The 13,558-nt window shown below is 37.7% G+C and overlaps 1 protein-coding gene across 1 annotated transcript; it reads left to right on the top strand.

Moving 5' to 3' along the window:
* The first annotated feature begins 2,858 nt into the window (after window positions 1-2,858).
* Window positions 2,859-13,107, top strand: trim109 (tripartite motif containing 109). Its single transcript, NM_001045303.1, has 6 exons — window positions 2,859-3,388; window positions 5,987-6,082; window positions 6,198-6,431; window positions 8,397-8,488; window positions 9,435-9,550; window positions 12,411-13,107. The coding sequence occupies exons 1-6, from the start codon at window positions 2,939-2,941 to the stop codon at window positions 12,914-12,916; spliced, it is 1,494 nt and encodes a 497-aa protein (NP_001038768.1). The 5' UTR covers window positions 2,859-2,938; the 3' UTR covers window positions 12,917-13,107.
* Window positions 13,108-13,558: the final 451 nt, after the last annotated feature.

Raw genomic sequence — 13,558 nt, 5'->3', positions numbered from 1 at the left:
TTATCATGTCAACAAGACAGGATTTGTAAAGAAACCGGAATTAGAGGAATACAAAGTTAGCGTTAGTTAGCGTTAGCTCTACTATAAAAGATCTGGGTGTTATATGTAACTTTTGCAATTTAACTTTTAAACATCATATACCTCATGTCACAAAAACTGCCTTCTTTCATCTGAGAAATATTGCTAAGTTACAAAGTATGCTATCCATTTTAGATGCAGAATAGCTAATTCATACTTTTATGACTTCCAGGCTGGATTACTGCAATGCTCTGTTCACTGGCTGCACAGCATCCTCTATTTACAAACTTCAGCTAGTACAAAATGCAGCTGCCAGAGTTCTTACCAAGTCTAGGAAATATGATCATATCACCCCAATTTTTTTCCTTCTTAAACTGGCTGCCTGTTAAGTTTCATATTGATTTTAAAATATTGCTTCTTACCTATAAAGCTTTAAATAACCTAGATCCTTTTTATCTAACCAACCTTCTGTCTTGCTACAATCCAACCCGTTTTTTAAGATCTCAAAACTCAGGGTTTCTGGTAGTACCTAGAACAGCAAAGTCAAATAAAAGGGCAAGCCTTCTTATTTATGGCTCATAAACTCTGGAATAGCCTTCCTAATAATGTCCGAGGCTCAGACACACTCTCGCAGTTCAAAACTAGATTAAAGACCTATCTGTTTAGTACAGCATATACACAATGCATCATATAGTGGTATGATACATGAATGTGCTCCATGCATGTTTTTGCATCTCGTTTATATACACTATAAACAGCAGCTATGGTAATTATTCTCTTTATTTTTTATTTCCACCCTATTCTTACATCCCGAGGCCCCCAGAGACTATGCAGCGCCACTGATGCGATCCAAGACCAGCGACGAGACAATCCCATCTTTCCCATAATCCTGGACCAGGCCAAATCCTGAGCAGCTGCTGTGGTGGTCATGGAGGAGTGGAAAGCATGAGACTCCAGGGACAGATTAGTCCCACTGACGTCCAGTTTCTCCAGACTGCAGCTCTGCACAAGAAGTTTGGCCATAGGAGAAATGGTCGTGCCCAATTGAGACTAGTTTCTCTCAAGTTTTTTTATTTCTTCACTTTGGCCATTTAGTGAAGTTTTTTCCTCGCTGCTGTCGCCAATGGCTTGCATGGTTAGGGACCTGTAGAGCTGCGCATCGATGGATTTGCTCTTCAGTGTTTGGACTCTCGGTAATGAATATTAAACCACACTGAACTGAACTGACACTGCTTCAATTTACTGTAATCTTCTATGTGAAGCTGCTTTGACACAATCTACATTGTAAAAGGGTTATACAAAAAAAGATGAATTGAATTGAATCGAATTAAAAGATCTGTTCCAACTATCTCTGATACAACAGCACATCAAGAAGAACCGATACACTTAAATGAAGAAAAAAATGCACTATTAAATAACTGCTTGAATGACCACAGCTGCAGTGACAATACAACTATAAACAAGAATGTTTCAATCATACAACAGGATTCCAGATTTGTGAATCTTGAAGCAGGTTTATTTTTAACAGTAACATAATGGTTAGGGCCGGCTCGTGGCAAAGGCAGTATAGTAAATACTAAGGGTGCTGTAATTTCAGGTGGGTGCCAGAATTGGAGGAAAAAAAAGTGTAACTTCCACTATTCTTATTCTGTCTGGTGTGCAGGGGATGAAAAAATAGAAGAGAAAAAACGCGACAAAGACACGTCAACAAGGATGCGTATCCAAATGCAGGTTTATTAGCAAGGTCAGGTAAGCAATTGTCAACACAGGGGCAAACAGATATATATGGGCAATCCAGAGTTGTTGTCAAATTCACAGGCAGATGTTCAGAAGGCAGGCAGCAGACAGGGATAAACAGATAAACAAGGCGAGGATCAAAACGCGGCAAAGCAAACCAAAGGAAACACATTGTAAGGTCAGTAAACAAGACACAGCAACAATGAGTGTTTCTGTGTAGTTTAAATAGTCCATGTAATCAGTTAATGTGGGTGTTGCATGACTGGATTTGTAGTTCATTATGAGGCAGGATTGTAGTTCTTTAGTGACCTGTGTGTTTACCAGGGATCTGCATAGGCTTGATCATTAGTGATTGTGACAGTAACGATAAAGGTGATTATTTTGCTGTATGTGAACGATGATTGATAAAACCATATGGATCTCCATACAGCAGCATATGTTTACTTGTGTGATAAACCAGCGCAGCTTATAAAACATGCACATCTGTGTGTGTGTGTGTGGTCGCACAGTGGACTTTATAGTGGCATTTGTGTGTGGCTCTTTTATCATTTCCGAAAGGCTGAATAAACTCTACAATACATCAAATAACCATATAGAGACTTCTAAAATCTTAACTGTGGTATTTGTTACTGCTTCATCATTGCCATTGTGCTGTGTCTATCAGATATCTAACGCTGGGTATTGTTATCTGAAGTGATATGCCTGAACAGTGGGTGCAGAGAACCTACTTTAAGTGATAGGTTTGCACAGGCGAAAAACAGCAAAAATTCCTTCTGACCCCAAAATAGACATTTTCAGCTGGGTATAATAAATGATCTGACTATTTTGAGCTGAAACTGTCACAATTTGGAGACACCAAAGACTTGTTTTATACCTTGTAAAAAGAGGCATAATAGGAGGCCTTTAAATGCGTCTGAGGCAAGCGACAGGATTTATAGAAGGAAGTTCATCTGTGCCCGGAATCAAATGGCCCCCTTTATTTAGCACACTCTAGCACAAACATGTGCTAGTCAAGTATGGGCAGAGGAAGAGCTTGAAAACACACTCCTGCCCCTGCACATGTGATGGACATGTGTTGTCATTTGTCGCTGCAGCTGTTGGGACAACACCTCATCTCCAAACCCCCATGCCAGTGAGTGTTTGGGACATTTAGGAGTCACAAGCAGTCAAACAAGTAGCTGTAATGGAGTCTCGGCTGTCGAAACAGATCCAGTGCTCCGTGTGTTTGGGAGACTTTACAGATCCAGTAAGCCTGCTCTGCGACCACACGTTCTGCCGGCAGTGTATCAGCAATCATTCCCAGAGCAGCCGATTGAGACTCTGTCCAGAATGCAGGAGACCCTACACCATGTGGGACCTCCGTTCAAACCGAGTCCTGAGGAATATGGTTAGTGCCGTTAGGGAACACTTGAGCGAGCAACAGGCGCTCCAGGACAAGACTGTAGGAGCTTCTGGAGTGGACGCCATGAGAGTGTTTGAGGAACCGGAGAAGCTGGTGTGTTCAGAACATCATGAGAGACTCAAGCTGTTCTGCGAGACGGATCAGAAACTGGTATGTTTGATCTGTAGGGACGGCGAGAAGCACCAAGGACACATTTTCAAACCTGTGGAGGAGGCAGCGGAGCCAAGAAAGGTCAGTGAGGACTGAAAAACATTACAAACTGACTGAGATACGTTCAGGAGGTTAATGCTACTCAGATTGCAGGTCACCTCCAAGTCAGGAAAAGGAAAGCCCCAGAAGTTTAACTGGTTTCTATTTTGGATATATATATAATTTCACATGCATACAAGAAGAAGAGATAACATCTCTAACTTTACAGTTTCAGGGGCGTTGCAGACATTTTAAAAGTTGGGGGACAGCTGTGTAAAATCCAAAAGTTTACACTCTTAATAACCTGTTTCTGAATGGTCTGTCTTTAAAACTGAGGGGAACGTATCCCCCTAGTTGCTACGCCTCTGTACAGTTCATCCTACACTCTCAGAAATAAAGGTATGCAAGCTGTCACTGGGGTGGTGCCTTTTCAAAAGATACAAATTTGTACCTAAACAGTGGTTTAAACTAATTGAGTAAATGGACTTTGTTACTTTACTTAAGTATTTTTGGCTATATTGTACTTGTACTGGGTATAAAAAATATATGCAACTTTTACTCTCTAGTACTTGACTACATTTTTGATTGAATATATGTACTCTTTACTCAACCACATTTGAACGGATGCTTACCGTTACTCATTACATTGTGATTGTACGCGACAAGTTTGCATCTTTATCTACCACAGCTAATAGGGTATATGCCGAAGCATGCTAATAGGACTTTTAATTTGCCAGTAACCTGGGTTAACCGCTTACGGTGAACTGAATGCCATCGCAAAATCTGTGCGTTTAAGGTCTGTTTTTTTTTTAAATCAGCGATCTCCAGTGGCTGAGTGATTTTTAATATAAAGTGGGTCTCAGATTGTACAAGAAGCACTGCCTTAAATTACATTTTCCCCGCCATGTCTTTATAATATGAGCATTTATTTTACTCCAGTATATTCAATGGAGCTTTTGCGCTTTCCTGCCGATTCTGAGAGGCGCGTGCGAGTAAATGGCTTCTTGTCTCATTTAACGCTTGAGCAACTAAATGAATGGCAAAGTCTGTTTAACTTATTGTCTTTTAATTACATTACAACATCGATGTTGTAAAAGGAACCGTATAAAATGAAAAAAAAAAACTCACAATAACAGGTCACCGGAAGTTTATCAGTATGGGAACAACACTAGCTCGGCATATACCCTATTTGTTGGGCGGACTAGGTGATAACGCCATCTGCAGGGTGCTGAAGGTACCGTATGCTATTAATGCGCTAAATCACGAGAATGTGAATTAGCAGCTTGCCTAATACCAGGTGTTTAATTAACAACATGGCTGGAGCCAGTGATGAAGCCGAAGCTGGCACATCAAGCAGTGCCAGCACTGATGACCATCTATGGCCTTATCTGAAATAAATGTGCATTTGCCGATATACTACAGAATGACTCTAACAGGATGTACAGGCCATAAAAAGCTAAAATAAGTTTTAAAAGCTTTGAGAACTAGCTTTTGTTGAGGCTGAATAAAAATATTGCCCCCCTTTGAGACTGAGAGGTGATTCACATACAAGTCAGCTCTGAATTTTATTTTACTACATTTTACAATTTTTTTCTTTTTGGAAAAATTGCGCCCTTTTTTTTTACCTTTTTGAGTTTGACTGAGAATTTTTGCCATTTTTTTTAAATCTATTTTATTCTGCCACTTTGCAACATTGGGGTGTTTAATTTAATTTCTGTATTAAGAAATGAAACCTTTAGTGGTGTTCTTTGAGCCTACATTCAGTATGAGTTCAGTATTTAAGTTCTTTTAAAATCGGATACTTTTACTTTTACGGACCCTTCAAGTACAAATGTGTTCCTTTTGAAATAATACCACCCAGTGACAGCTCCTGTACCTTTATTTCTGAGAGTGAAGAAACAGAAATATAGTTACAACATGAGAGATTTTTCTGAAAACACTTTAAAATAATCAGTGATCATTGTTTGTTCACGTTAGTAAATACAATAACTAACTTTAACCAATAGACCATAAGACTATCTCTTGATTTAAAATGAGGTCAAGCAGTACAAACGGGGGTTGAGGCTAATTTAGGATGGGTAAATGGTGAGTATTTTTAATAAAAAAAGAAAATAAACATACAAAAAGTTATTTAAAATTACTCAATAGACATCTTTAATTTCTTGCATTATGTTATAAAGATTTTACAAGAAACATTGAATAATGGAGTGGATTTCCATATAAGATAACTATTTTGTTTTGCTTTTGTTGTTGTTGTTGTTGTTGTTGTTGTTGTTGTTGTTGTTGTTGTTGTTGTTTAATACCAAGTCACACTTCAGAAAAGTTTGTTTATGCATTAGTAAAACAGAGGGATAAAGTTTCAGTAATATATTACTTGGTTATTAAATTATTACAAGAATGTTAAGGGACTGTACAGTAAGACTTCAAGCATGAAAACAAGAAACCCCTAAAAACAATAATCCCTTGTGTGAACATATGTGAAATATTGTAGAGTAGCTTTTACAATTCTCAAATGCATAATTTTACATGCAATACCTAAAGTGCTCAATATCCTGTTCTGTGTGAATTTTGTTATAGATCTGAGATTGAGAATCGCTGTTTTGAGAATTGCCTGAAATCTGAAATTCTTGTATGTTGTAGAACTTAATGTTGGAGCCTCTGAGTTTCCTGACGAAGGAGAATGACGAACTGCAGGCTCTTGTCAAGAAACAGACTAAAGAGATTTCTAAAACTGAGGTGAAAAATACATGGCACACATAAGAGTGAACAATCATGCAATCCATCTAACGACTCCATAACGTCCCACAGAAGTTCACTACTCTCAATGACTCTTGTTTTCTTGTTTTCTTAGGAAAGGTCCAGGCAGCTCTCTGCACACATCACTGCTCAGTTTGAGGAGATGCATCAGTTCCTTAGAAAAAAGGAGGAAGAAGTGAAGAAAACATTGGAGAAAGAAGAGAAGGATTTGATAGAAAAGATGAAAAGAAACAGAGCAGAAATAGAAGAGAAGCTGAATGATGGACGAGAGAAGGAAGGGATTCTGCACTCAGTCTTGGACACTGATCAGCCAGATGGATTTCTGCAGGTTATATTCAAATATTTGTATTCAGCACAATTACAATTTTGGATGCTAAGAACTTTTAGGCCCAGAATGAATCTGTTCTGTTTATTTATTTACTTATGTAAATGTGTGTAAATATATTTATATAGACTAAACTATTTTATAATCAAATGATCAAATTGAAACTTTACCCTGTTAACTGTCCCTTTACTTAAGAATCTTTTGATTTAATTACAATGAAAGAAAAACCAACAATCAAACCTTAAATTTAAAATATCTTATCCAATTTATACTAACACAATTTTGATAATATATAACATAATAATTTATTTAAAAAAATAAAATTTCCCAGCTTTTGGAAGATTTCATTATGCTATGCATAATTAAATCGTTAGTAATTGAATATGTGAATGAATATGATGGTCCCAACACAAAAATAAAAAAGCTACAACTATTGGGTTACAAATGCTTAAAAGATTAGTACAATGGGAAAGCACTCCAAAAAGGTGCACAATGGGTACCTTAGAATAATAATATGTAACATTAACATACATCTATAAACATTTTGAGAGTAAATATATCTGATAGTAAGTAACGTATACCAGTCATTAGGCTGGCTTGTGAAAGCAAGCCAGACTACTGAAATCCTATTTTTCTTCTGGGACTAAAAATCAAACTCGATCTCCTCCTAGAGCTTTTAAGCTATAACTAAACTCACACCAGACCTCCAAACTAATCTGACTCGGGGTGCCATATCATTTCCGATTGATCGGACTTTCGGTTTTCCTAAAAATGCTCTGGGACCGTCAGAAAAATATCATTGACTTAAAATTGGACCAAACTTTGTGACCTCGTAACTCTGCGTCAGACTGTCACACAAACCTCTAGCTGGGCTCATTTAACTCAGACTACCTAAATGCCAATAACTGATGAGCTTTTAACTTTCTGGCCACGCCCTAGCAACCACTTTTGGGACCCTAGAAACTGTCCCATATACTTCCATTCAAAAGACTGTCATTGACTTAACTTTGGATCAAACTTTGTGAGCTCATAACTCTGCATCAGACGGTCTTACAGACTAATAACTGAGCTCATTTAACTCAGTCTAGCCAGCAGCTAATCACTGATGGCCTTTTTACTTTCTAGCCACACCCTAACAACCAGATACTGTACCCTAGCAACTGTCCCATAGACTTCCATTGCAAGTGACTGTCATTGCAAGTCAATGTCATCTATCTATCTATCTATCTATCTATCTATCTATCTATCTATCTATCTATCTATCTATCTATCTATCTATCTATCTATCTATCTATCTATCTATCTATCTATCTGTCTGTCTGTCTGTCTGTCTGTCTGTCTGTCTGTCTGTCTGTCTGTCTGTCTGTCTGTCTGTCTGTCTGTCTGTCTGTCTGTCTGTCTATCTGTCTATCTCTCTGTCTGTCTGTCTGTCTGTCTGTCTGTCTGTTCCTTGAGAAACAGAATTTTAAATGACACAACAGTGGGCGTGGCTTGTTTTTCTATGGCGAACTGATTGGATGTAGTAAAGAAGGCATTTCATTCAGAAAGATGGAGAAAAGTATTTGGGGACAGTTAATACAACCTAACAGCCTCCTCCAGCTCAGCATTTCTGTTTGTTGTCAAAACTGACAGTTGGAGCAGCTTGATTAAATATGTTAGCCACGCCCATTTGCTAAGATATTTGTAATCTGACAATTTACCTGAAAACAAACAGGAAGTGCCTTTTCAGATTTCAATTAAAAATTAAAAAAGCAAACTATTTTTTTTTCTTAATAACATGCGCAGATGAATTGTTCACCACAAAACTAACTAACTGTGAGCTAACAAAATCATATGGTTAGTTTTGATTTCTTCGGGACTTTAAGCTAAGAACATAGTTGTGTTGTTTATGTAAAACTGTTGATGCAGTAGCTGCAGATATCTCTTTAATAACCCTTTACTTTGTATATATTTTTTTCTCTACTTTAGTGGTGGACTGAAAAAGGACTGGAATTTGTTGAAAATATGAAAGAGACAGAAAGCCTTACTGAAAATATTGACAACGCTTCTCAACAAACCAAGTATGTCAAAATACCCAACACAATCTCAGGGCAATTCGTAACTTTTTGAGTTAGTGGCTAATTCGTATGAATTTGTATGATCTAATTCGTACAATTTAGTACGATTTGCTCATCCCCCAATGACGGTTGGGTTTAGGGGTGGGGTTGGGTGCCACGCCTCCTTTTTAAAATCATACAATTTCGTATGACTGAACTTGTACGAATTCGTACGAATTAGCCACTAAACTGTCAAAACGTAAAATACTTACGTTTTCTCGTGAGATCAGGCTAAAATACCACACATGCTTTAGTAGGCCTGTCACAATATCTATTTTTTGTTGTACAGTATATTGCACCAAATATATTGCGATAAACTATATTATTTTCATTTTTAAACCATTTTATGCCAAAATGACACTGTAATAGCATCACAATGCAAGTGCACTCTTTCAAAGAACACATCATATTTTATTCTTAAGAATATTTTATTCAATTATAGTCATTTTAACAATGTAATAATTAGGCATTGGAATCAGAATGTGAATATGTATATGTGAATGTATATCCTACAGAAAGAGATAATAACAAATGCTAACAAAAAATTCAAGGTAAAAAGTAACAAAGGCTGTGATATCTGCTACCAGATCTATTTTCAGTTGTCAGTCACCCATATGAAAATATACATTGGTAATTTATAATAAATACTGTAGTGTTTTTAACCATACTGACACTGACACCGCCAATGGAGATAGAGAGGTTGCACAATCAGTTAACATGTTGCTAGAATTGATTTTTATAAATGAGGGAATGATATATATATTGCATCACTAAAAATGGTTGAGGTCATGTCCAAGTGTTGTGCGATAAGCCTATTTATTGATTGTTGTGACAGGCCTATGCTTGAGGTAAACATCACCCACACTGTAAATTTCCCATCAGTAAATTTAATTCATCTCCTGCATTTCAGGTTCAAATCAACAGTGAAAAGTGTGAATTTAATAGCTAATTCTCTGTTCCTCGGCCTTCATGAGACTCACCTGCAGTTTATTGTTTGGAAGGAGATGCTGGGGTCTGTCAAACCAGGTAAGAAGATCACTGATCTGTACTGTAGTAGACAACACACACTTTACACTACTAGCCACTTCATTAAGTGCACTAATTGTGTCGGAGAGACACCAAAAAGCTACAAACCGGCTGCTTCCTGTTTAGATTCAGCAGTGTTGTCAGAGATTTGAGAGGGGATTTTTTTATTGTATACAGCTGAAGTCAGAAAGATTAGCCCCCCTGTTTTCCCCAGCTTCTGTTAAACGGAGAGCAGATTTTTTTTTTTACACATTTCTAAACATAATAGTTTTAATAACTCACTTCTAATAACTGATGTGTTTTCTCTTTGCAAGGATGACAATACATAATATTTGACTAGATATTTTCAAGACACTTCTATACAGCTTAAAGTGACATGTAAAGGCTTAACTAGGTTAATTAGGTTAACTAGGCAGGTTAGGGTGATTAGGCAAGTTATTGTATAACGATGGTTTGTTCTGTAGACAGTCGAAAACAATATATACTGTAGCTTAAAGGGGCTAATAATTTTGACCTTAAAATGGTTTATTAAAAAATAAAACCTGCTTTTTTTTGCCAAAATAAAACAAACAATACTTTCTCCAGAAGAAAAAATATTATCAGACATACTGTCAACATTTACTTGCTCTGTTAAACATCATTTGGGAAACATTTAAAAAAAGAAAAAAAGAATTCAAAGGGGGGCTAATAATTTTGACTTCAGCTGTACATATGTAGCTATAAATATACAAACAACAAGGCATCGTATGACCAGGATCTTAAAATAGAGTAAAAACTAACCTCTCAGAAAGTGCTGACTGTAAACAGGAAGCAGTTGGGTTCACCACTTTTTGGGGTCCCCTGGCATATTTTTGTTGTGGTCTGCAATATTTGCAGCACATTTCTGTATTTGCTTTTTCTGTATGTGTTGTCAAAGCAATGAAGAAATTTTCTAACTTGATGGTGTTTTTCTTGACGCATGCGTTAAGAAGCATTGTTTATAGGGTTCAGTTTGGTACTAGCCAGATGTATCTACTTTAAATAAGGGTGCGTTGAGTGTATATAAATTACAGCTATATGAAGAAAACTAAAGAAAAAAATATTTGAAAACTGAAAACTCTCAATTATACAGTATTTAGCTGGTTTGGGTTAATGTAAATCATCTATATTTATTTTATTTTGTATAGGTTTCATAAAATTTCTTTCATATTTCAAATTAATTTAGAGCTACCCCCCTAAAAATTAGCAGTTGGTCAAAATGTTTTGATCTTATTCCACTCTAGGGAGAATTTACAGTTTTAACCCAAAAATGACAAGTCTGTCAGAGTCAGAGATTCGATTAAAGAAAGTTTACTGAAGATAGTTTGCAGTCTCATCAGCAGAAGCCAGCTTCAACGGTAAAAAGTCTATAGGCTCTGCTTACAATTTCAAAACAACAGCAATTATACTCTTACATGCCGTAATTAACTGCGTCATACATAAAAAAATTTCCATGTGCGTGTGCACGTACAATTCTGAATGATATCTCAAGCATATACACGTCAGAAAGCCACTAGGCTATTTAGAGCTCACCCCAGACCTGTAAAATGGTCCACAAAGGAATAGAACACACACACACACACACACACACACACACACACACACACACACACACACACACACACACACACACACACACACACACACACACACACACACACACACACACACACACACAAAGTACTGTTTCTTACCTAAGGCTGTGTACTCTCTGTCGTCTTATCCAAACTGCCAATTTACATACTACACAAAGTCTATCTTGCACGAAAAGGATATCACTTTAAACAGAATTAACACATACAAATAGCAAAATTTGCATTAGACAGCATTAACACATAGAAATAACCATAGGATGACTTGTTTCCAGTCATCAGGCCCTGCAGTTCCACTCAAAAGGGCTTTATGAACTATGACCTGGTTTGGTGGTTCCTGAAAATAAAGTTTTGACAGACAAAGAAAGGGACAAAGACACTTCAACTGAACATTCTTAAAAACATTCTGAAATTATGTAATGTTTAACTTTATTCAAAATCTTTCAAAGATGAAATACTGATTTAAATAAACACATTAACAAAGCAATAAAAAGCATAATGTTGATCCTGGCAAGGCAGTGGCACAGTAGGTAGTGCTGTCGCCTCACAGCAAGAAGGTTGCTGGTTCAAGCCTCGGCTCAGTTGGCGTTTCTGTGTGGAGTTTGCATGTTCTCCCTGCCTTCGCATGGGTTTCCTCCGGGTGCTCCGGTTTCCCCCACACAGTCCAAAGACATGCAGTACAGGTGAATTGGGTAGGCTAAATTGTCCGCAGTGTATGAGTGTGTGTGTGGATGTTTCCTAGAGATGGGTTGCGACTGGAAGGGCATCCACTGCGTAAAAACTTGCTGGATGAGTTGGCGGTTCATTACGCTGTGGCAACTCTGGATTAATAAAGGGACTGAGCCGACAAAAAAAAGTATGAATGAATTAATGAATGTTGATCCTTGCTGGGACAGATTTAAAAATAGAAATTCGACTCCATGATCACCTAAAATTGCTTTCTTAAAGGCATTGTTTACCCCAGAATTTAAATTGTGTTATTATTTACTCCTACTCTGCTTGTTCCAGACCTGTTTTGTTGATATTCACAGTATTTTTTGTCCCTACTATGGATATCAGAATTCTATCTTGTTTCGTGTTCAAAAGAAATGATTTAGAACCACTTAAACATGAGGAAATGATGAGGAAACTTACATTTTTGGTTGAACTATCATTTTAACTCATAACATAGTTATTGTGTTGTCTAAAAATAAACGAAGATGCCTGAAGGTTCTTATTCTTACCATTTGCTTTGATTTTTCTTTCAATAGTCCCTGATCGGAATGTGATTCACGACTGTCATGACCCGTACCTGAGGGTCTCGTCTGACGGACGCAGCGTCATCCGCACTTCCAAAAAGGGGATTTTCTTGCGTCACAAAGACTACAGACCTCTGGCCAGGACCCACAAGACCTTCCAGACGGGACAGCATTACTGGGAGGTTGACGTTGGAGCAAAGCTAGACTGGAGCGTGGGCTTCGATGGCGGCTGTATAAGCAACCTAAACAAGGACATTGGGCTTCACCTTAAACATGACCAGGGCTACTGCATTAAAGAGTATGAGACGGTGACAGAGATCGACCTGACAGTGAAACCAAGCCGGATAGGCCTGTATCTGGACTGCGATAGGTGTCAAGTGTGCTTTTATAATGCAGAGGACATGACTTTACTGCACACCTCCACATATCCTTCGTCCATCCCTTATTCGCTAAGTCTCTCGCCTGGAGCTTATCTGGCCGGGAAGAACAGTGATCCGCTGATGGTGACCTGGAACTGAAAAATGTTACATACTTTATGTAAACTTAAACGATGAAATGCTGCTGTACCTGACTAAGTAGTGTTTGAAATAAATGTTAATGGCTGCTGTGTCTGCTTGCTCTGTTTGTTAGTGGATCATTTGCTCTAGTTTTAGAATATTTGTGACAGGCACTATAAAATTGTAATAAAATTTTCATAAACAAACAAAAAGGACAGTTCAATTCAATTAATGTTCAATTCATGTTTATTTATATAGCACTTTTATGATATAAATTGTGTCAAAGCAGCTTAACATAGTTCTAGTAAAGTCCAGATTTCAGAGTTGAAGTTCAGTTTAGTATAGTTCAGTGTGGTTTAATTTTCACTGCAGAAAGTCCAAACACTGAACAGCTAATCCACGATACGCAGCTCCACAAGTCCCAATCCAAGCAAGCCAGTGATGACAGTGGGGTGGAGAAAACTTCACCAATTGACAAAAAAACCTTGAGGGAAACCAGGCTCTGTTGGGCACGATCATTATTCTTTTGGCCAAACTTCCTATGTGGAGCTGCAGTCTAGATGCTGGAGGCTAAAGAAGCTGGATGCCCATCGTGGAGAACTGCAGGTGTAAGTGGGACCAATGCGGGGACAGGATCAATGCAGGGACTCGTCTGTCACTAGG

The sequence above is a fragment of the Danio rerio genome, chromosome 16 (assembly GCF_052040795.2).
Source record: "Danio rerio strain M-AB ecotype USA chromosome 16, GRCz13ab, whole genome shotgun sequence".
Lineage (NCBI taxonomy): Eukaryota > Metazoa > Chordata > Actinopteri > Cypriniformes > Danionidae > Danio > Danio rerio.
Note: the sequence above shows the minus strand (reverse complement) of the source record. Positions and strands in the feature narration are given on the sequence as shown.